The sequence below is a fragment of the Falco cherrug genome, chromosome 4 (assembly GCF_023634085.1).
Source record: "Falco cherrug isolate bFalChe1 chromosome 4, bFalChe1.pri, whole genome shotgun sequence".
NCBI classification, from domain to species: domain Eukaryota; kingdom Metazoa; phylum Chordata; class Aves; order Falconiformes; family Falconidae; genus Falco; species Falco cherrug.
In genome coordinates this window covers 33,148,193-33,172,876 of record NC_073700.1, presented here as the reverse complement: position 1 = coordinate 33,172,876, position 24,684 = coordinate 33,148,193, and the positions used below count along the sequence as shown (strand labels likewise).

At 37.8% G+C, this 24,684-nt stretch overlaps 2 protein-coding genes across 6 annotated transcripts in view; one reads left to right on the top strand and one right to left on the bottom strand.

The window, feature by feature from the left end:
* LOC114016755 (radial spoke head 10 homolog B2-like) overlaps positions 1-18,009 on the top strand; it is a 24,703-nt gene extending 6,694 nt beyond the window's left edge. For 2 of the 5 annotated variants that reach the window (XM_055708528.1, XM_055708526.1), the window contains exons 10-20: positions 118-227; positions 683-872; positions 1,626-1,737; positions 1,823-1,902; positions 2,007-2,155; positions 2,983-3,090; positions 4,164-4,340; positions 6,399-6,450; positions 6,968-7,048; positions 8,147-8,342; positions 8,788-9,304. In XM_055708528.1, coding sequence (XP_055564503.1) covers positions 118-227; positions 683-872; positions 1,626-1,737; positions 1,823-1,902; positions 2,007-2,155; positions 2,983-3,090; positions 4,164-4,340; positions 6,399-6,450; positions 6,968-7,048; positions 8,147-8,342; positions 8,788-9,001 — 1,469 coding nt within the window. In that variant the 3' untranslated portion in view covers positions 9,002-9,304. Of the gene's footprint in view, positions 1-117; positions 228-682; positions 873-1,625; positions 1,738-1,822; positions 1,903-2,006; positions 2,156-2,982; positions 3,091-4,163; positions 4,341-6,398; positions 6,451-6,967; positions 7,049-8,146; positions 8,343-8,787; positions 9,364-16,537 lie in introns of those variants that run through there. The other 3 variants (XM_027810082.2, XM_055708527.1, XM_055708529.1) reach the window with 3 other exon arrangements.
* CCZ1 (CCZ1 homolog, vacuolar protein trafficking and biogenesis associated) lies at positions 9,459-24,684 on the bottom strand. The gene is made up of 15 exons (XM_014282670.3): positions 24,459-24,684; positions 22,646-22,743; positions 22,438-22,531; positions 22,266-22,340; positions 21,165-21,212; positions 20,457-20,540; positions 18,004-18,179; positions 17,319-17,400; positions 16,659-16,720; positions 15,674-15,785; positions 14,997-15,030; positions 14,532-14,649; positions 12,162-12,320; positions 10,941-11,068; positions 9,459-9,802 (listed from the first exon to the last, which is right to left on the bottom strand). Exons 1-15 carry the CDS (start codon positions 24,555-24,557, stop codon positions 9,747-9,749), a joined length of 1,425 nt encoding a protein of 474 aa, XP_014138145.2. The 5' UTR covers positions 24,558-24,684; the 3' UTR covers positions 9,459-9,746.

Below are 24,684 nucleotides of genomic sequence, written 5' to 3'. Positions count from 1 at the left end.
GGAAGATAAGAAGGAATAATAAATGTTTTATTTTCCATGTGTGTGTATATATGTGTCTTTTTAACTTCATTTAATTTGTTCTGATTTATTTTCTTTGCATGGTAAAAAATACCACAGTCATCAATGGCTCAGAAAATACTTCTATTCTGGGATCAGATATTGAGTTGGACATATCTTCAGTGCTTGACTTGTTGCCAAGGGAAGAGAGACATGAAGAGCTGAAACAAGTAAGAGTCTAGTGTTTGGTATTTTCAGCTTTCCCTTGTGGTGTGTTTCATGTTATTTTATTTCTGGTTTATTTGCCATGAAGTGACTCTTTCTATTAAAGAATGATTTGAAAACCTGAAGGCCATGAAAACAGAAAAGCTATAAGAATGAATAGACAGTATTGCCTCTTCCTGAGCTTCCACTAGAAATGTTAACATACCTGGAAGCGCGTTCAGCAACTACCTTTAGCTGTTGTGAGGTTTGTCTTCTGACAGAGACTAATTCACTTTTATCAGTCGCCAAAAAACACATATTTATTATAACTACATTTGAGTAATGCTGTCATGAACACAACCAGGGATGTGCTTTTCAAAGTTACAAGATGAAAAGCATTATATGCCCCATTACAGGATCAATACAAGATGATCCCTGCTCTCTGTGAGATGATGCTGAAAACATACCCTGCTTTATTTAGGTAGAATTTGCAGTGTTGAGGCAGATTACAGAACTGAGAAGAGTTTACACCTTCTACAGTGGCTTAGGCTGCGATCATTCTCTTGACAACGCCTTCCTCATGACTAAGCTTCAGTTTTGGAGATTTCTGAAGGACTGCCAGTTTCATCACTCCACCCTAACTCTTGCTGAAATGGATCGGCTATTGAGTGGTTTGTATTTCTGTCAATCGGTGTCTAGAACCTAGGAATAGTAAGCTGCAGAGAGTTCGAGTGGCAAGTTTACTCATAGCTCAACCGTGGTAGATAGGTGGCCCCTATCTACATAGTACCTCTGTGCCTGTGAGTTAACAATGGATGCATTAACACTGCTCCAGGCATTTCAGTTGCTTAGGCGAGAAAACGCAAAATTAAAATACCACTTAAAAAACCGTTCTAAAGAGCCATCTGTTCAAAAATTGTATTCATCCCTGGTCTTGCCATTACTGTTACATGTAGTTCTAAAGAGGTCTGAGAAAGAGAAGTAGAAGAAACAAATACTTTTCTTTTCTTTTTTTTTTTTTTTTTCTTCCCAGTGCTCTTAGCTTTGGTTTGCATGTAGTATGTTTTGGTGGGTTTTTTTCTTCCATAGAGCCAGCTAATCAATCAGTTCCATTTAGACCAGCAGTATCCCTGGTATGCAAAGGGTTTAACTCCATTTTTACTTCCCCCTTCATTCTTATATGCTGTGTATCTAAGTGGATGTATATCTAGTAGGAGAGAATTTGATAAGATACAATAAGATAGGTGGATGGTTCTCCCTTGACCTGCTTGTTTGAAAGTGATGCTGTGTCTAGGTGGATTCTTCCAGGACTTGTTAAACTGTGATAGGTAGAGATGGAGAGGATAAAAAAGGCTGACGACTCAGTATGCCTATAAGCATTATGTATGTGATAGAATACAGGTTTATTTTTTCAAAATTTTTAGGTGATAAAACACCACTTGAGGAGATACATTGCCCACATGGGAGTTTACTGTTCAGAACATTTTTATCTTACGTTATTCGCCTAGCATTTCATATCTATCATGAAGAACACAGGTAAGTTTCATCTTTTAGCAAAATATATTTCAGTATACTCAGTTTGAGTCTTCCTAGACAAGAGTTATTTTTGTTTCAACTGTAGAGAGAAAGGTTCTTGTCTGCATAAGTGTTTCTTAGAAATGATGTCCAGGAATGTTATTCCCGCTGCCTGTCATATCCAGGGTAAGTAATGGTATTTCTTCTCTGCTGTACAGAATTCATTAACTAGTACCACATACATCACAGTTTTATTGTAATGGTTATTTTTTCCCAATCAATTTTTAAAGGTACCTTATTTTCTGAAGAGCGATGTACAGTTTTTGCCTTGAGCTACATTGACAAATGCTGGGAAATATACAGAGCTTTTTGTAGACCGAGTACCAAACCTCCATTTGAACCCACAATGAAAATGAGGCACTTCCTTTGGATGTTGAATGTAATGATATTTTATTTTTTTAATTTTGTGTGATTGGATATGCTTTTTGTTCAGTTTATATGAGCATATTAAAATACTCTGCACACTTGAAAAAGTAGGAGCAATGTTATTTGTACAAACTGTCCAACAAACATTAAAGGGACAGTTGTTCTACAGACATTATTAGTGCACTTTTGCAGGATTGAATTCTGATTCTGTAGTTGGTCATTCCAAATAACCAAATTTTAGACAGATGTGTTCTAAGGGAATATAAATATTTTTGCTGGCTTCCAAAATGTCTTATTGGTAGAAGTAAAAGACTGGCAGCTTTTGAAATAATACGGTAATACATTGAAATAAAATTTAAATAATCAATAACATGTATTTTAATAGATGTTTATGTAATTAAATAACAAATATTATAAAATATTTATTATTTTAATAATGTATTAATATAATGCAAGATGAACATCAGGTTCTTTACTAGAATTCAGTAATTCAGGGACAGATCTGAAGGCAGGGAACAGTTCCTTTGATATGCCTGTGTTTTGGGTCACTGTTTAAATTCAAGCCTTTTTAAATGAAAAAAAAAAATATCAGATGGAAAAATTGTAATTTAAAAATATTTTTATTTCTGTGCTTTCACAAGTTCTTAGTGTTTTTGCAGTCTAGGAAAAATTGCCATTGACTTTAGTCTGGCCAGAATTTCACTCTGTTGTTAATTATGTGTGTGGAAGTATTGTTTGAAACCACTAGAAATTCTGACACAGACTTCAAAGGGAGTTAGATTAGGTCCATGTGGGAATGCCTTAAGTGCTGTTAACATGTAACATATACTCTTTACCCAGGATTTTAAACTTCTCAGCAAACAATTAACTGCTTCAAAACTTGTGGAAATACTTGTCAAAGACAGTCCCTCTCTACACGATAGCAACAGTACCAATCTGGAGCCAGAGGTGTGTATGGGCAAAAAACCAGAGTTCGTTGCTATAGGAACAATTACAATTACTTTCCAAAAGTGCTGCAAATGCTGCCTATCTCCTAGAACAGCAGGAAAATTAAGTAATTTATTTAAAAAAAAAAGAGGGTACAAACAAAACCCCTATTTTTGTCTTCCTTTCTTCTGCCTGTATCTTCTAATTTAGCTCATGTACTTCTATGTTATTATCTTATTCTTCTTAGTACAGTGTCAGCATACCTGACCATACAGATAACTGCCGAAGAGAGCCATAACCCAGAGGGTCAAATACCATTTTAGGAGCCTGCTGCTAGTAATAGCTATGTCTGTGGGGCAGTTTATATATATATATATATATATATATAGTGATTATGCAGGGATGAATCTCAGCACATTCAGCTACCAAGGCATGCACTGGAAATGTTAAGATGGGTCAATAATTAAGAAGTGAACCCACTGATCCTGAAAATCTGGTGATCCAAGAAGCCTGATTAGTGATGTGTGAAGGAGGCATTGCCTCCTCAGTGAGATAGAGCAGTGACTGTAGAAGACTCTTGTGCTACCTGATGGCTGGCCTGCTATTGAGGGTCCTTCACCTTTAAAGAATTAGCTCTTACTCAGCAATGGTCTTATTTTAAATGACATAATTGAGTTTACTGTTTTAAACAGTATCTGATAAACTGAACACACAGCGCAAGTCTTACTGAGATTAATTATATGCCCATTCTTTCGGTTTCTGGAAGCGCTGTGTGCAATTAAGTGTTTTAGGTAATGGCAATAGTTATGTTATTTAATAGAGAAATTTCCTGTAGCTCCAGATACAGCAAAAATCTATGTAGTGTTTTATTTCAATATGACTTGTATAATGCATAACACAGTATTTCACTGGCTGAATTTTTTGAGCTTTGGCTGTTTTCAGTTTTTCTTCAGAAGAAGGGATGTTTGACTAGGTAAATGAGGCCAGCAAGGCTTCACAATCACTTCCGAGTTCTTCGCTTGCTTGGGTACATATGCCTGTTAATGAAGGGAGTTTGCAAATACTAATTAATCACTGTGTTTGTTTTACTCTAGTTGGTTTTTCTTGAATTTGTTGAAGCTCTTCTTGATTGTGCATCAGTGTATGTTACCAGCAACATGATTAAGGAGCAAGTAGCTCGTGATAATGAGAAAAGAAGTAGCTTTAGAATTGAGAGTCTGTCAGAGGGAACCACAAATGTGTCTCCATACCCAGAATATTCTCTGTCCCAGGTAAAGTTGATGCAGACCTGTTAAATATTATTATATGAGGGTGAAGTCAGGCCCTGCAAATGTACTGTGCTTCCTGAACACAGAAAAACTAATTTCCTCTTTTTGCATAAACAGTCATTTGATTGGCTCCTCCTGCTTTTTCTGTTTGTTGCTACCTTAGATTGTAACACCAATATAGACAGTTTTAACACATTTGCACGTTATCCTAAATAACTATAAATACCCATAAAGTACTTTTAAATCCTTCTGGTGTTTGAAAGAGAATTGACAGATTGGTTGACTGGTAGAAGATACGCCTCTCCTGCTTTAAGTCAAATGTCTATTGCCCTGTAAAAATGGCATTGCAGTTGTTGTATGTAGTAAGACTTGCTGTTCCCCAGCAGATAAGTTAGGCTCTTTTCTTTTTGCTGTACTTTTGAATAAGGATTTTATAGGTTGTAAGACGCTGCCTGTGACACTGCAGTGCAATACACCGCGTGGATAGTTGAAGGCATGAATTGGAAATTATTTGGAATTATGCACAAGATGAAAGTATTCTATTTATTCAAAGAGTATTCACAAACACCTAATTTCACAGCCTTTGTAAGCTGGTAGTGCCACTGAACACCACCACTTTCCATTCTCTGGCCAGTTATTACATCATATGAAACCCATTCCCTTGCATTACTGCAAAGATTAATGCAGTTGCACAGTGAAACGGTCCAGTTAAAACAGATTTTCCAAGAGCAAAAGAAAATCTTATTTTAAAATGTACCGTATGTAAAATTCTTCTTGTGCTTTTTATTAATGCATGTACAGCAGAAGTATAATTGTTACAAAAAATGATGACATTTCTGAGGCATCTGAGCTTTATGCTTGCTCATGGTTGTGTTCAAGCGAAAGTGTCATATCACAAGACAAAATAAAGAAGCATGAGATATGTAAAAAGCTCACTCTAAAAGATGGAGCAAAGGGTTTGCAATTCATGAGTGACGGAGTAGCCAATTAGGCTTTGAAAGAGACAAGAATTTCATCTAATATTAAATATAGTGTGTTCCCATGTCTGGATGTGTGTATGAGCCTAGAAGTGGTGCGTTTCCATTGCTAATAAAAGCATTTTCTCCCACACATACAATCAGCTATTGTTATATAGAATATTGGGTGGTGTCTTCCAATGAACTGAAGCGGTGAAGAAAGCTACAGTTTTATCTTTATTTGCAAGGGGGAGAGTGAGAGTCTGAGAAGTGTGTTGAGATTTAGAAGCACTGGGGAAGGTAACTCCTAAAACACTTTTCAGAATTATTCCAGTAAACTTTTCACCTTCACTGCCTTTACAGTTTTGTACCCAGTGTATGACTATAATGAGATTTTTGATATTCCAAGAACAAATATATTTTGTTTGATCTCTATGATTTTAGGGTAAGGTAGTAAGGATTACTGTTTTGTACTGGAATTGTGGAAATCAGACAGAGAATTTGGAAACTCCCTGACTTCTAGAAAATACACCAGCTTAAAAACAGAATTGTATTTGAGCTGAGTTTTTGTGAGATTTACTGTCACTTGTCTGGAAGGAGTGACATCATCATGCTGCAGAAGGAGCTTGGGATGACAGTTGGAAAGATTTTAAAGCATCATTCTCAGATGCACTCTTGAGTGGTGTTCTCTCCTTTTCACTCAGTGTAATTCTGGAGTATATTCCTATAGTGAGGAATAGAAATTAATTATTGTTTCCTCAGGAGCAGATGAATAATAGTAGTAGAGAAGCACGTAAGAACAGAGGACATGTCTAAGAACAGGAGCTTTTGTTCTCTGTGCTGATGTCTTTCCCTAGCTCTGAAATAGGATAATGCCAGTTCCCTGGCTGCTATCAAAGGTAAAGTGTTATGACCGATTTGCATACTTGAAAGCGTGAAACACTGTTGCAATTTAAATGTTTTGAAATAAGCATAACGGCAGAATGCATTCGGTTGTCAGGATGCTTTGGAGATAGGAATTTGCATGACTCAGACACGTGATTTCACTTGTTAATTTGAACACAAGTCCTGGCATTTAATAACTGAATTTAAAACTTCTTGCCAGCCACTGAGACCTTGTGAAGACAGAGGGCATCCTCTTCAAGGATTTCTACTGGGTGAGTACTGTAGTTACCATAAGCATCTTTAAGCAGTCGTGCTAGAAGAGTTTCACTCTTTTCACAGCTTTAAAAATTACTAAAATGGTAGCTGATTAGTGATTGAAACAGCTGGATGTAATGCAATTACAGAGGGTGGCTGCATTCGCTTTGGCAGTTATGACAAGGTTTACATTTAGCATTCTACACCTGCTATGGACAGGCAGCTGGGCATGTTCGAATCTCTGAACTCTTGTGCTTTTTAGTTACAAGCTATCACATTTTCCTTAAAAATAACATAAAGCCTTTTAAAAACTGAATTCTTCCTGTTCTGTCCCACTCATTTGAGCATGGAAACGGGAGACTAAACTCTGCACTGTGCCTTCATTATAAATGAACTTTTCATCAGTACAGAAGTATTTCAACCACAGGTCTAACTGTAAGGTCAGATGACAGTTTATATTTGTTTGTGCTGAAGGATCGAACCTGATATTTAATGCACAGAATTATACTGTCCTCTTATTTCACACAACTCCAGGAGATACCAAAGATGTTCCATCATTGTTCAACTGGGATGCAGAAAGAGGACAAGATTTCTGTCCAGCAACAGAATTGACAGGTAAAGCAGTCCTTTTGTTTTAAGACTAACAAACAAAATCCCTCCTAGCTCTCGAACTGCAAGATTTTTTAATTGTATATGCAGATTTCAGCTTGTCACAAGAGGGCAGTAAGTGAACATTAATTCTGGAGGAAGATTTGTAAAGAAATTTTCTAAAAGAAATGTTTTAAAGAAAATGAAATTTGAGACATATAAGTACCAATTTAATAGGTTCCCCAATTTTAAAATGCCACATTTTATTTGTAGGGCACCTACAAGCTGTAATTTGTATTTACTCTTGAGAAGTTCAATTTGCAAGCTTGCCTATTTTTTTTTTTTAACATCTTGGATAAATAAAAGATACTACTATGTCTTGCTTCTTTTACGTAATAAAAGAATTACTATTAATGGTGTGGCACCATTAGCTGGGATAAGGTGTTTATGTTATGACAGGCCAACATTCATGCAGAAGAGAAATTGGTAAAAGCATTTTCATACGTTGAGGCTAGTAACATTTTTTTTATACTATCTCCCTTCTGGCTGATTAGGACATCTTACCAGGGTTGTCTTTTGTGCTTGTTAAATGTTTTCTCCAGATAGAGAACCCAAATCCAAGAATGCAGCTAGGCAAGGATCTTCGTGTAGTCATCAGCTCTTTCACTGAAATCTGATGACTGCTGACTTACAGATCTGAAAAAAATGTCGTTTGTCAAAGAACCAGCAGATAGATGGGATCTAGACTATTTTTTTGACAGTCATGATAATTGGATACTTGCATGTGATTCTTTCAGGTAGTCACGTTTGTTCCTCTGCTTATCTGTGCACAGGAGTCATGGATACTGAACTGTCATTAGATTACTGCAGGAGAAATTTATTGTGTGATTTAAGGGGAAGTTCATATTCTTTTGATGCCATTCCCAGCGATATGTCACTCTGAAGACCCACAAAAGGGTCACCCCTTTCCCATGCATCGGTTACAAGTTTTACACAGTCGTCATCTTCCATACCATGCAGAAGCCAGACCTTCCCCTTGCAGTATCATATCTGAAATATTGTAGTCCAAACCATGTTTGAAATAGAAGTGCCCTGCTAAACAGATGTTTAATTTACCTGTTGCAGATGAACCAAAAAAAGCCAAACCTGAACAAGATGAGGAATTTAGCCTGTGGATGTGTCAGGTGCAGATCTTTTTTACAACTAAGTTCTTTCCTGCTTACCAGCATGAAAAAGTGCTAAGGGAAAAAATAAAAGAAAATCAAACACAGGATGCTGAATTAGCTGAGCTGAGAAAGATCAAGGATGAGGAACTGGCGAAGTAAGTGTTGTGTCTTACCTTTAATACTGTTACCTCTTATCTCCTACTAACAAAATTATTGAAAATGAGAAGTGTGCTTTAATAAAGTTGTATAGCATACTGTAACTGGAAAACAAACTCATCCAGGTATAATAAGTAATATACAGAATGTAACTCCTGACTTCTGTTACTGTTGGGAATAACAAATACAGGCTGCTTTCAGGTTACAGAATTCTTTGCGCTCTATTATTTCCTGGCACTTGAGTCCTGCTCTCTGTAAAGGCAATTAAGACTTTTTTTAAAAAAAATCATGCTGTAAATTAGACTTGAAGTAGTAACTAGACAGGTTTTCTGCTTCTCTACAATATGACAGTTTATATTGTATATACTGTGAATATAGCTGTAGTTGCGTAGCCATTGTGTCTCCTTTCTTGCTGTACATTACATTTAAACTTTGTTCACTCAGACTTATTGCTGGAAGAGAAGCAGAAAAGGCAATAAGACAAGAAGCAGCTGCAGCAGAAAAAACATTTGACTCCAAGAGTGTGGATTTTAAGGAGTTAGAGGAGCCTGTCACACAGTTAGTACCCCCTCTGAAGGAAGAGGCACCCATTGTAGCACGCCCAGGTGTTACGAAGGTGCCTGCTGGCAAAAAGAAAAAGAAGAAAGAAATCTTCTGATGAGAACTACTGAAGCTCTAGGTAAGTACTCTTTGAATAAGAAAAAATCCAAGTCTTGCTGGTTCCAGAAGGAAACTCTGCTCTTACACCAAAGGTCTTGGGAAAAAGCATCTAGTCATGAGTGTAAACCCTTTAAACAAAACTATTCCAGAAGTCAGTATTTGACTTGTATCAATACCAAGGGAATTTTTAGGTACAACTGATATCTTGTCATCATTGTATGTCCTAATTAAATGTTTCTGCTTAAAACCTAGTTTGACTGAAATACTGCATAAGCAAGTACGTAACAATTTGACGAAGAATGTAAATCAGGCTGAAGCACGAGCTGCAAAGAACAGGTCACCTAGAAAGTGCTTTGTCCAGGTGTCTCTTGTAACCAATCTAGTTTGATATTGTAAAAAATTAGCAGAAAGTGACACAGAAATGGAAATGAACACAGGAAAACAAAAAGATGCCCTTAAAAGTGTAACAATTAGTTTTATTTTCCAGTAAAATATTCACATAACAATATCGGAATGGAATGGTACAGGTGAATTCAGACTGGTTTTTAATTAGTTTGCACATAAACCTTTTTAAAATCTAAAAATTTTATGATCAGTTTACAGATTTTAGTAGAAATTTTGATTCTTACAAAGCAAGTATTGCTTTACTAATTGTCATTATTCCAGTCAATAATATGACTAATAACTCTTCATGTTGAACAAGTGTCTGACATTGACATCTTCAATAAATCAGCCCTTTCAGATCAATCCAAGAAGAAAATATTATTAAACTGTGTTGCACAAAGTTTCTTTACTTCTTCTGTAAATAAATAAATAAATAAATGAAATTCAGTATGATGCCTTACAGGAACCTCTGCAAGAAAAATCCCGCATAGTGGAGAATATAACAGAATTCAAACAGAAAACTCCCTAGGAGTTTCTAATGTAGACTACTGGACAGCATAACATTAAGAGAAAGTTGAGTCAAGTCTGATGTTTCACACTGAAAGATGAGTTGTATTTTAAGTGGTTAAAGTGTAAATGATGGTTCGAGTCTGTCGCTGGGCCATTCATCTTGTCAAATTTCTACACTGCCAACAGCAGAAGCTTTAGCTTCAACACAAGGAAGTATACTGAAACCCCTTTTCGGGGCAAGGAGGGATTAGTTTGTTACAGTAAATCAAGTCAGCAAGGCTTTTGCTTTGTGCTGCCTGAGGTACACCACTTCCTACACTTATCAGGCACAGAAACACTCATTTACTATTTCTGTATGGCAGGTTTGATCCTGAAAGACAATTAGAAATCATGAGAAGTCATGTAACTCATTTGTCTTTTCAAAAGTTAGGTTGCTAGGCTTTGGTCTTGGAAAAGTATTAATTTTTCCCCCTTGTCCAAGTGAGCACGCTTCCTCCTATTAAAAGAGGGTGCCCTAAAATCGCTGTAAATAAGACTCTTGACAGACTTTTAAGAGAAACTCATTTAAAAGCTTTTTGCATCTTATTGCTAATTTGCACTCTTAGTCAAGGTAAATAATTCTCAAACAGCATTAAAAACAAATTAACAATGGAATGAGGATCACTGACAGGACAGACAATGTCTAAGTAATCTACCCATGGATCATTGACAAATAAAACCTAATTCAGATGTAAGTATGTTCATCTCTCAACTGTATATAATATAACTTCATTAATTACTCCTAAACTAAGCTCACAGAGCTCTCCTGTATTATTTGAAGGAAGAAGAATGACTGATTAATAATTAAGAAAGTCTGCTGAATATTTATGCTGTTCTTTCACAGCTGGTGGAAGGCAGACTTAAAGCCTTATGCAAACTTACCTGGTCTATCATAGATCAATCCCTCTGTAGACTTCTTGCGAGATGGGTTTTATTACTTCTTCAGGGACATACATTTTAGTAGTAACTGTATTTAAAGGTAATAAAAACTAATCCTTACTTACCATTAACTTCAATCAGATTTGCATTTTTTTGATTCAAAATAACATACAGTTCTCGCTGGTCAGACTTTTTCCCAACTACCCAGTAATCACTCATTGCCTTCACAATAATTTCCTCATCTTCATCAACTCTGAAAGAAATTTTAGAATGTAAAAAATGTGGCAAAAAGTTTAATCTTCAACAACTTTATTGTAATGAGTGGGACAGTTTACTGTCATAAATTTTTGTGGTTGTGCAGTATCTAAGAGACTACCAATACTAACTTCGACATAATCCAGGGTGAAGGCTTCATAAATGGCTGCTTACGACAATGATTTACTTATCTGGGGATGTAATTAACTTGTCCATCAGCCAAACACTCCAGTGCTCCAAAGAAAACACGTATGCTCCATACTGTTAAGGACACACTGCATAGAATTTGCTACACAGTGACCAAAAAAATGGAAGCTGGAGAGGGTACGGTGATAAGCTTTCACGTATCTCATTGTTAAACCTAGAACTGAACTATGCTCAACGACTAGAGAAATTATATAAAGCTGCCACTCACCCAGTACTTCCAAAATATACTGAAACATTCTTTTTTGCATTTACAGAAAAATGAATGCCTCATCCTTAAGCAGAGTGGGAAAATTGCTAGTTGCCGATTAGTTATAGACATGACAATAATTCAGCATTTTCATGTTCTTTATTAATTTGAATTAATAAGGGTCTCTCCCAACTTGTAGCACAATACCCTTTGACAAGAAGTCAGTCATCTTTATCAGCAGTAATGTAGTAACTGCAGGGTTGGCATTTCATCTGTTGTCTAATCCCTAAAAGCAGCCAGCTCTTTCAGAGGAGGTATAATATAGGCAGAAGCAGGTTTCCCTGTCCTTTACACTACTTATCCAGAGATTAGACAGACTTAAGTGGAAAAGCGCTAGGCTTTACATCCCCTTCAAATTTGTTACGACTACTCTGAAGCTTCAAATAGATTACAGATATTTTCTTGGATAGACCCCCTCACTCTTCTATAAATTATTTTGTTATTAAAGGACAACAGAAGTTTTGTTTAAGACAGACTACTTCTAAACCAACACAAAATACCAAATATGATCCATGTTGCACCATTTATGTCACAGAGCTATGAATAGCCATCCATGAACAAAAAGACATGAAATCTTCTCTCATTTGAAAAAATCTTGATACAAGGAATTACAGACTATTTAATAGTTAAGCATTACCTGGAGAAGTCGCTGTTGATGTCACCGAGAATCTTCATGAGGTCAGGGTGAACAGATGCAAGTGATACACTGGGTGTTTTCCTCATGTGAATGGTACTTTTCTCTGCCAAGTTCATGTGATTGAAATAGATAAACTTGAACTGAGGCTCCTTCTCAGCCCTAGGAAGTTTTTTTGGGGAAAAAAAAAAAAAAAAAAAGAAAGTACTTGTGAATACTGTCATGTTCTATAAGCACAGGCTTCACACAGAACAGGTAACTAGCCAGTGAAAGACTTACTCAGACATCCTGAAGTTATCTTCACATTGAAAAGACCCAAGTAGGTTAAGACTCGTGTTAAAATGAAGTGTGATCACACCACACTTTAAAAAAACAAAACCACCCAAAATGCCAGCCTGCAACACCAACCAGTTTTTCCCCTTCTGCTGCTTTGGCTGCTAGTAAATAGACACAGGGGAGTGTAAAGGCCTTGTCCCACTTTGCAGTGCTAGTTTGTTTGCATTTTTCTGAGTTGGTTTTTCTCTGTCCCCATTTTACTTCCTTGCTGCTCTTCCCTGTGCCAGTCCAGCCTGGTTTGAATGGATGCTAGGTTTTTAATTTGATCAATAAGTAATCTTCCACTCACATCTTTGTTACACTCAGAGAACTCTTCCTTGATCCAGGTGATTAGATCTCCCTCCATCATTTGTGTGGGCCAAGCAAGAGACTATTTTCAAATTCTTGCCTTGGCAGTCTTCCTCCATTTCCTCTTTTATTGAGTTAACAAAATCTGTCACTTAGAGTTGCAGTTTTGGTAGCAGTCACCAGCAAATTCAGACTAGCTATAGCGGTTGCTACTTCGGGCTATGTATTATTTAGAATCAAGGAGATACTGTGATGACACCACTCACCTTAGCAAACAACTAGATACCCTTGCTCTCTTGTCACCTAGATGCATTAGCGTCAAGAAACCATATCATGTTTTCAGGACACCATAGCATTAAACTTTTAAAGAGTTAAAGCTGCCAAAGCCAGACCCAGATGGCATTAAAAAACCCCAAGTTTAATGATTTAGTAGATTGGCTCAGTTTCAAGCACATCCTATTCTATACCCTGCGATTTTGCTGATTTGGCATGCTACCACTAAACAAGTTCAGTCACACACCTATCTTTGGTTTAATTCCTTTTTTTTTTCCACCATACGCGACGCTATTCGTGCTTCCCTAAGAAATCTATCTAAATAAATAAATACAATTTTATGGAAAGTCAGCTATAATTTTAAGCAAAGTAGATTTTCCAAAGCATTAACATCCCTTTTTATTTGACTTTTTTTTAACCCCTCAAGCAGTTACTTTGTCCTGCAAAACCAAAAAGAAGAGACTTTTTTCTTTACCTAGCATACACAGCAACACTTCCAAGGAGCAGTAATTCTGGCAAGAAGTACTCGGCTGTAAAACTTGCATCATAACCAAATAATCCACTCACTAAAGTCCCCATTTCAAACTCTTAAACAGAAGTTGTTCTGGTACGTAGACCTTCATTTTCCTTTTCCAATTGTAACAGAATTAAGAGTTACATACACTCTGTCCAGCCTGTAAGTCCTTGTGTCTAAGGTAATACTCAGAGCTTAGTGGTGTCAGTGTCCACTTGATATGAAAAATACAGTTCTTTTAGCATTACACAAACCAGCAGCCTAGGAAAGCAGAAGTCAAAGGAAATCAGCACAAAAGACATGGCCAAAGATAGTGACAATTTTTTAAAAAACTCAAATGTTCTACTAGCCCAAGGGCTGTCTGTGAACATTATGAGATTGTTTTCCTCGAGCAAACGTAGAAAGTATAAACTAAAGTTAAGATTAACTGCTGCTTCTCTGCTTCAGCATGGGGGACAGTGAGAGAAGACTGCCACTTACGCTGGCATTTCTGCCATCTTGTATATACTTCTGCCAGCACAGTGATCTTAGAACTCATCATCCCCACGGGTCAGCTAGTTTCATACATGAAGCAGCAAAACTTAGGAGTTTCACTTCTTGTGTCTGAATAATCTGCTAGGGGATGAGGAGACAGAATCTCGATTGATACACTGAGATTCATCTTCTATATTTACGTGATTTTTCCTGCAACAATTATGCAGAGAGGAAAAAGGTTTGAGCCACTAATAAACATTCATGCCTAAATTAACAACATATATGTTGTTACTTCAGGGAAATCTCAATATGCAACAACAGGCACTATATAAGCTTAAGATGCAGAAATGTAGACAAACATCATTTAAAGTACACTGTTAATGCTTTCAACATTTGGGCTCATGTTACCATTATTTAAGCAGTTCATTAAACCTAATTTTTAGCCAACTAATGAGGGACTGCAACAGGAACAGAAACATGGTACAAACCCTGATATTCTCTTGTTGATGTTGTATTGTTCACATATGTCTGATGCTAACACAGTGAGTTGAGGCCCAACAATGCTGTCCAGTTTACGGCAAAACTCCAGCGTAGGTGGAATTGAAGCTAGGTGGTGGGTAAAGAAAAGGGAGAGATGAGGTTCTCTTCCCACAGTTGAAGGTACAGTTTTTGTAGTAGTTTTCTTTAAACATCAGTGAGAGTTCTGGGGAAATTTTCACTCTTAATTATAATCTTATGGATGATTTTGAAAGTGCATAGCTAATGGAAGTGATATTTAGTAATTTTATTGTGTAATTTGAGTTACTTACACCACTGGAACAAAAGCCAAGACTGATAGAAGCACTCACAAAGATGACGCTCAAGTAACAAATTAACTGAGTATTGTTCAAGAGTAAAGCAAGTTGCACATAATAGCTTTCTGTACTGTCTTGCCAAGTGAGTGATGTACTTACCATCAATCATAAAGCAGACAGCTGCACTCATGGCCTAGAACAAAAAAGTTAGAGCAAAAAAAACCATTTACAACAGGTTACCTCAACTACCTCAAATAAATGACAGATACTTCACTGAAGCCACACACAGGTAAACCAGTTAAATTAAAAAAAACCAAACCAAAAAAAACAAACCAAAAAAACCCAAGTTACTGTAAAGGTAACACTTCAATAGGATAACCTCTTTGCAGACCTGACAACACAGGACAGTTAATGATTTTAAAATTCAGCCCAGTTAACATTTTTTACATTCTAGGGGAAAGGTAAAATTTGCTAAAAATGCATTTTATGCAAGGATATATGTCTACAAGAAACATCCATTTAATTAGAAAAACATTAGTTTTTATGTTTTACTGATTAATGCTACATAAATCCAGGTATGAAACTACTTAAAGTATCTGAAGGCTAGTATTTTGTTTTACTAAAACAACTGTCTGTTTTGGGGAAGGTACAGAAAGAGGATTCAGGCTTTCAAGCTTGTTGCCAGAACCATGAAAAGGAGTTTTCTGTCTCTTTGCTTTAACCTGGTCATATCAATGCATCCTTCTATACAATGCATAAGTACTTCACATCATTGTCGTCTTCATTGCATATAGATTCCTACCTCTGTGGAGTAATTGCAGAGGAAATCTTAATACCTTATAAACAATTAAATGAAGCTCTTCATAAGTGTCATCAGTATTAACAAATATTTTGGGGAAACGGCATTTTGCTTCCGGATCGTTAAGATTTAAAGGTCCAGTAAGAAACCTAGAAAATAATTCAAGAGGTCAGTTGCGATGAATTCTTGTATTTTAGTTTCTCCTATTTAAACTAGCAATTACTTGAATGTATGAATATATTTAAATAAATGAGTTTTCAGCTATTCAGATAGGCGTAGAGCCCTTTACATTTTATCTCAACACTTATTACAGTTTACAAAGTATTATTTGCATATATGCTCCAAAGAGTTACAGAAACAGGATCAGAAAGCCATAATAATGCTAAGGAAATAAATTGTGCAGATTATCAAAGGAACACCGAAACGCTTTCCACATTCAAGTTGTGACTTATCTTTATAAACCCTTTTTTTGTTGCTGTTGGGAAAACACTCTTCCTTTGCTTTCCGACAGGACATTAAAATTAGTTTTATGTAGAACAGTGGTGTATTAGAAGCACCTAAACTTGGGGGGGGTGCAGAACAGGGACTGAGTGTCGGTGCCTTGATCCCAAAAGAATACAATAAATCAGGCAAGAGGAATTACTGTGATAAAGATGTCCAGTCCCACAATTATTCAAAATAATGTTGCCCAGTCTTAAGTACAGAATTCCCCACTCTGACATGGTGAGTACAGAGGAAAAATAAATAGATATATCCCTAGATTAAATCTAAACCTTTGTCTGAAGTGCCCAACCAAAAAGAAATAATGAGCAGCTCCAAAATTTTCCATGCAGTGCATTAAGAACAGTGGGAAAGAAAAATATGCAGTAATGTTAATGAAGCCTTTTCTGTTTTTTTCCAGAGGTCAAGTTTAACATTGCACCAACTACTGTGCAACCCTCTGGAATGAACTGTGTGTGGAATGTGTATCTTCCCAAACATTCTGCCCTTGAGGGAATAAGGTGACAGTAAACAAGAGCTACCTTCCATAGTGTTGTAGATTTCCTGGCATTTCAGCACGTATTGGAGAATCTCTTCCTGCTAACTGAAGCAAAAAACACACAAAAGAAAAAAACAGCTTAGAGGTATTTTCTGTTACATTTTGTGGACTGTCAAAACAAAGCAAACCATTTGCAGAAATTACCACTCATGAAGATATATACTATTTGTATAACATGAAGGAGATAAAGTGCAAGAGATGCTTATAGAACAGGGCGTTCTGATTTTGCATTTATTAATTTTAAAACTATTGAGGTTTTTGATGGGGGAAGAATAATTAACTCCATGCAGTCTTCTGGCACTCCATGCAGCATTTAGCCATTAAGCTGAAGTGATTCATATGCAGTACTGAGCAGTCATCAGGTATCAACATTCAGTAAACTAGCTCCCTATCACCTTCTCATATTCAAATTATCAGCACAATTCATATTATAAGTGTTAGGTGCAAATACTACTGAGTTTACTAAAGTGCCCCAAAAGCAATACATCTCAGAATTCCTAAATTAACATTTAAGGGGTGGAGGGTGGAAGTGAGAGAGACTCTTCTTTGGTATTTCACCCATTAGCAGTACCAGACAAACAGAAAGAAAAGAAGAAAAACACCCCGCAAACACAAAACCAAGTAACACCCACCACCACCATACCTCAGGCTCCATGTGCCTTGGAAACAGAGATGTCGTGAGATATTTGTACAAAATTCTCATGTCATCTTGTTCCAGTCCACTCCTAGAACATCAGGGAGAAAACAAACCTAAGTGGTTTGTGCTGCAGTTCAGATCACGTTTTCCAAAACTCAGGCAAAGCACATACTGAACTAGGGTAGCAACATTTCAGGGTCTCAGCAGAATCAATCCCAGAACATTAATTTTTAATAAAATGTTAGTTTATTTGCTAAATACAAAAGACATCTAAATTAGCTGTAAACTAGAAATATTAACAATATTGAAACAAAAAAAGATCAAGTTTGCTATTCTCAAGTCAATTTTTAAGTAGAACTCTTCACAAGCATTGCAACTTCCTGGTTCAGAACCATATAAAACCCAATCCTTTGATTAGCCTTCTTTGCTGAAGTCCTACAGAGGAACCTGCATACAAGTGCAGAGGCTCTTGCAATAGAAATGACAAAGACACTTGCACTAGCTGCTCCCCAGGCCAACTTGGAAGTAATCATTTGGTACAGGTTAGAGATTTTAAAGCCAAAGACCAATGCATTTCTCAGTTCTCTCATTTTCATGCAACTGTTTCACTGATTCAGAAGCTTTGCTATTATGGCATTAATTTATAGGATGAGAAACCGAAGACACGCAAAAGAATTATTGAAGTACCTACCAGATAAGCTGATCATTGTAGAGAAATGCAGTATATTTGACTATGTTGAGGCTTTCTTCCATCCTGTTAATAAACGACTGAATTTTCAAGTAAGTCATTTTATCCAGTGGAAAGAAGCTGATTCCACAAAACACATCCAGCAGATCACAAGACTGTAAATGCAGTGTCTGCAAGTACTAAGAGAATAATGACAGTTGTTTTTTTAGAATTCAAAAAACTTCCAGTGTGTAGATTGAAATGACAAATTTGAGTCTAATCCCCAGCAATCTAGACTAACGATGAAAAAAACCAAACCCAAACCAAACCCCTTCCAGTTCTGCTTTTATGTCATATTCCTTCATGTGGGAACAGACTTTTTAGTAGGGCCTGCAGCAGTAGGACAGGGGCTAATGGTTTTACACAAAAAGAAAGTAGATTCAGAGTAGATGTAAGGAAGAGATTTTGTTACTGTGAGGGTGGTGAAACAGTGGAACAGGTTGTCCAAAGAGGTGGTAGATGCCCCATCCCTGGAAACATTCAAGATCAGGTGGGATGGGGCTTTGAACAACCTGATGTAGTTGAAGATGTCTGTGCTTATTGCAGGGTGGTTGGACTAGATGGCTTTTAAAGGTCCCTTCCAACCCAAACTGTTCTATGATTCTATGTAGGAGTGTGTAAATGTGATTCCAGGTGTCAGCCTGCTATTCTTTAATCGTAGTGACAACAGCTCTTAAGGCTAGCTCAAGACCTTCTGAATGTATAAGAACGAACAGCCTATCTTACTAGTATTCTAATTTCAAAACTAGAAATATTAGCAGATAAATCCATTAGCTTTCAATGTGTAAAGTAAAAGATAATTTATATTATTCTCTTTCTTGATAGACTGTAACCTTTACCAAGAGATATCAAATGCACTATTAAATGCTCTGCTTGGTGAAAGACGAGTTATCCAATGGCTCCCTCTACAGTCATTTCATATTACCAAAAAACCCTCAAGAAGTAAAATACATACAAATACTATGACAGATCTCTGTTACGTTTTATAATCAAAGTCTCATTTCCTTTCAGAGTTTCAGTGCAGTTCAAGCCTGCCAGCAACACATAGCAAATTTGTTCAATAGGGTTATAACAGAACAACTTGCATGACCAAACTTTTTAAGCATTTCCAGTTCCCCAGCAAAACAGGGAAACAACTTTTCCTTGGATTTCTCAATTATACAGATCTATAGCGAATACTGTTTTATCTTCAATAGGAACTTCAAAGAAAAACAATGTTTTAAAGATAAAAATCTATTACTTTGTTTTTTGCCATGCTCTATTTTTCAGTCTAGATAGTATACAGCAGCTAATCAAACATAGTGCTTATGCCAGTGTTTATTCTAGACTCTACAAGTCTTACAAAAGACCAGCAAAAAACCCCCCAAACCCACAAGCAAAGCCTGTATTTCTGTTTACACTGTCACAGTATTGTGTTATTTTAAAGAACTGTTGAGAACAAAATTTTAAACACCAGTATAGTGTCTACACTCCATCATTATCAGAGATGTCAGTGTTCACATCTCTACCCCAAGTGAATTAACCGTTGACAGCAGTCTTCTGTTTGCTTCCACGCAAATGAGAAAAATGGGGGCAGACAGACACTTGGTTGCCATCTTTTAAAACTACCTTGATTAAACTTTTCTGTAGGAACTCAAAATTCTGCCAGACATAACTACAAAGTCAGTTAATTTATGCAAGAAATACCTGAATAATATTTGAGTGATTTCTTGCTCAGAAATAGGTTTTGCTTTCCATACTTTCACTAAAACATTAGCTTTTGAAGACTGAAATCAAATTATGAATACTACTTATATAACAAAGACGTTACTTCCTGAAACCTTATCAGGCATGATTAATTCCACATGGGCAGTGGAGATGGGTGGGGGGGAAGTTAAAAGTTACAACTCTCCATTACTTCACAGTACTATGGGGCTTGAAGCTGGTGCATGCAGGTTGTGGAATCTCCATCCCTGGGTATTTTCAAGACTCAACCAGCCAAAGCCCTATGCAGTCTAGTTTGAATTCAGTGTTACCCTACTTTGAGTAGGAGGCTGAACTGGATGACGTTTCCACATTCCTCCCAACCTATATGATTCTTGCAACAGTTACTCAAATAGGCCTGCATGGATTGTTAGCGCACTAACCAATTCAAACGTTAACACAGGATTTCCAGAGAAGAAATGTGATTCCATCAGAAAAAATCTCCAACAGCTAAGCTGGTCCATCAAGCCATAACCCTGCTTGTGGTTCAACTCCACCTAAAGAACCTACCACCTTAGTAAGAAGTATTTGAAGAAATGAGTAACCCGATTTTTTGTGTTGCCACTACACCTTTCCACTGCCTATATTTTAGTCACATGGCAGCCACTTAAGATTTTTGCATTTTATTTCCAATGCAGAATCACACTTTATGTGCCTGAAAAATAAGGTCTTACCCGATGGAAGAACTTCTCTAGTCTCTCCTTTAGAACTTTTACACCTCCATCTTCCATGGCTTTCAGGAATGTGCCATTGAAAAGCTAACAGTTAAAAAAATAAAAATCAGTCAGTTGAGTAATCATTTACAGTACTTTCTTACAACTCTGCCATGGATATAGCTAGTATACAATCAAGCTTCTGTTTCTCAGTATTTGGACTCCAAGTAGATCCAAATGTACCCCTTCTTTATTGAAAAAACATCTCTCAGATTTGCAGGGTCCAGGTATATATGGCAGCAGAAGCAGAATTAGAAAAGGAAGCTAAATTCTTTAATGGTAGAGAAATTATTAATCTGTGTCATTTAAGTATCTTATACTCTTGTTTTTCAAAAGCCAGATTGATGGCCTTTATCCAGTATTGTTTCTCCAACAGGTAATATATGACACCATCAAAATCAAATGCTTCATGGTGTAACTGCACTTGAAAGAAGAAATTTGAACTTCATAGAAATTAGAAGGCTTTTATTTGTGTAATAAGCTAATGAACCAGCACAGATAACTGCAAAAGCTTTATTTTTCTCTTCCATCAACATTATTAGAGCTTCAGGAAGAGAGCAGACAATAGTAATGAGGCAATATCAAAGCAATGATGAGCTTGCACATCCAAATGGTACCACGAGCATCTCTTCCTCTGCCCAGAAGAGGAGCCTCTAGTATTAACTCTACCTTGTACATGCTGTAGCACTGCTGTAGGACCGAACTATAAACCTTATCCTGCAGAAAAGAGAGGAGGACATTAATATAAGCAGAGGCAGAATTTCAAATATTTTGGCTGAGCTACACATAACATCTTACCAGAGAGCCAGCAAACACAAATTAGAGAAATCAATCTCTGAAAAGTTAAAAGAACATTTCCAGTCAGCATCTAGACATTTCTTTGTACTTACAAAGTACTGTTTCAGTAAAGGGAGTCCCTTTGTCCCTTACATTTAATATTAAAAGCACCTTAACAACTCACGCACAAGAGAGCAGTTACAAATAGTGCCCTACCCTAAGGCCAGTGGTCAGTGAAAATGAACTTATTTCTGACAAGTTTTCTTTTCATCCAGGTCAAAGGCTAAAGGAGGTGGGACATCATAGCAGGTTTTTATTGGGCTAGGACCTTAACCCAGATTAAAAAAAAAAAAGAAAAAAAAAAAAGAAAAAGACTTTTATTGTTTGTCTGGCAAAACGGAGTGCCTATGACACCAGCCCTTTTCTTAGAACACAGCAAGGAAAAGAAGTAGTACACACTGTAATGAAAGGAGGCAGCATAAGCAACCAGCTTTTAAAATATCCTACCCAGCCAAATACCCTTTCTGCATACAATTAAATTGACCTAATGATGCTGCAGTTTGGACAAGAAATCCCATGACAGTTATGAGCTGTTTGTTTTTCCAGATTATTAGTAAGGATTACTAGCAGTCTTAAGAAAGTAGTAACACATACACTTAAACCTAATAAAAATACATGGATTTAAAATCTTGTAAGAACTTTATTAAACAGACAGATCCTAAGAACTATTCACCTATTCCAAGCTAAAAGTCTCACAGCTGTATAGTTCATTGATGTTTATTGGGTGATCTTGAACTGCTTCTTGCTTTCTTCTTTAAACTTTGGAAAAAGGGCAAAGTACTTTTCAATATCTATGGAGATATATATATATATTAAAAAATCAGTTTGGCAGCAGTTCAAGAAACAAACCAAGACATTTCTGGAGGTACTCTTGAAATGCAATAAAACCCCATTAAAAAAAAAGGAAAAGAAAAGAAAAAAGTTCAGCATTACCAGTAATTCTTCTTCCTGATATTCATAGACTGGCTTTCCATCTTTGTGTTTTTCTATTATGGGATTCCGTACAACCTAGGAAGTGGAACAGGCTGGTATTAGACAATGCAGAATGCATTGAGAACATTGCGATATGATGTTTTAGAAATATGCATATCACATGCATAAGTACCATGACCATCCAGAAGTTTTCTTCAGGTTCATGGAAAAATTGTCTATTCTTCTGCGTATGTAGGGATTTTGCAGGTTTTGTTGGACTAAAGGTCCTGGAAAGAAAACACAGATATTTATACACGTGCACAAAAAGACAACATATGATTGGGAAATTTAAAATACATTGCTTGTGCTAATACAATGAACCTTGCAATCAGACTTCGTACCTTGTGAATTGTACTATAGCTTCACACAGTCCCACGTTTCTAATTTTTTCATTCTTTTCCACTTCATTTGGGTGATAGAAGAGAATCTTCTTTTCTTCCTAAAATTTGAAAAAAGAATCAAAGCGAATGTATTTAACAGAATTAACGTTAAAGAATACCAAGTTCATGGCTTGCTTGGTTTTTAACTTTAATCCCTTAATTTCCTAGGCAGAATTTTAACTTGTACCTAAATGGGCTTCTGTAATAATGGATAAAAGGCATATTTAAGCACACTTAAGCAGTCAGTCATCCCAAGATATGTTGAAATGCTTTATAAATTGAAGGCTATTGAAATCATAGGCCCTAGTCTCTTCACAGCTAGTTCAAAGCAAGCGTAGCTTCAAAGCCAGATCAAAGCATGGCTAGCTTTAAAGGTAGGTCAGATTGCTCGCAGCCTTGTCCACTCAAGTTTTGAGTATCTCCAAAGACAGAGATTCCATAACCTTTCCAGGCCCTGCTCTGCTGTTTGACCATTTCACTACGAAGAATTTTTTCTTCTATCTCATCAGAATTTCCCTTGCTGGAACTTCTTCCATTACCTCATCCTTTCATTTCAAGAGCCTGACTCCATCCTCTATAACCACCCTTCAGGCAGGTGAAGATAGCCATCAGACCCTCTTCTGCACCGTCTCTTCTTCAGGCTGCACAACTCCAGATTTCTAAGGCTGTCTAGTACATCACTGACCATGGCCCCCTGACCGACTCGGGGCCCTCCACTGTGTTTGCTTCAGTTTGTCGGTATTTTTCCTACTCCAGGCAGCCCCAGAAGAACACAGTGCCCACCAGCAGCCTCCCAAACCCAGAGCACAGGGGAAGCAATCACTTGACTTGACTAGTGACCACACTCACTAACCCAGCCTGTACGCTGTTTTCACTGCCACAAGGGCACACTGCTGATTCATGTAGGACCTGTTGTTCACTAGGACTCCCTGGCCCTGTTTTGCAAATCTGCTTTCTAACCAGTCAGCCCCTGGCCTAACATGGTGCACGAGATCATTTCATCCCACACACAGGACTTTGCATTTGCCTTCATCGAGCTCCATGAGGTTTCTGCTAGCCTCTGCTCGCTGAGGGTCCCTCTGAACAGCAGCCCTGCCTTCCAGTATATCAGCAGCTTCCCCAGTTTGGAGTTGCCCACAGACTTGAGGACACGTGCAGTCTCATCACCCTGGTCATTAACACGTACATAAGTACACTGCCCTGTTCAAAACCGATTAAAACTGAAGATTATCACATGAACCATACAAGGTGCTTCTCTCTAAAAACAGACTATAGCTTCTTAAGTTTACTTATTAAAGATCACAACGGCAAGAAAATACCAGCAATAAGTTGAATTTAACTAAGTTAAACACTAAGCTTTCTGCTGCGTTCTATCTACCTGGAGAAAATTATTTTTAGAAATATTTACTGCATCAGTAAAACATAGTTACTAACAGACCAGCTCCCCACGTACAGTATTTTACATGCAAGTGTTAAACCGCCCTCGGTTACTGTTCCTTTTTCGTCCGAAGTAGAGCCGGCTGCGGATGCAGGTGGCCCTGTCCCCGGCCCCACCGAGGCTGCCAGCACACAGGCCCTCGGTGGCTCTGTGCCCGGAGGCCGCCTTTGTCCGGGGATGCTCCGCAAGGGGAAGCGGTAATCCCGCGGGGGCCCGGCCACGGAGAGGGTCAGCACAGCACAGCCAGCCGCCCCGCAGCCCCCTGCAGCAACCAAGGCCGGGCCGGGGGTGCCCTCCGCTCCCCGCAGCCCCGGGACGCAACGCCCCCCTCGGTACCTCTCCCTCTTTGGGCCCCAGCTTGGGGTTGTAGATGAAGAAACTGAGCAGGGTGGGAGCGAGCTGCTTCTCCTGGCCGGCTCCCGCCGCCGCCGCCATACCGAGCCTGGAGCGAGCGCGCCTGGGGCCGGCAGCCGCCACACACCATCGGGGAGCAGCCCGGGGCCCTGCGCCGGCACCGGCCCCGCACCACTTCCGCCTTCCCCCCGCCCCGGAAGAGCACGGC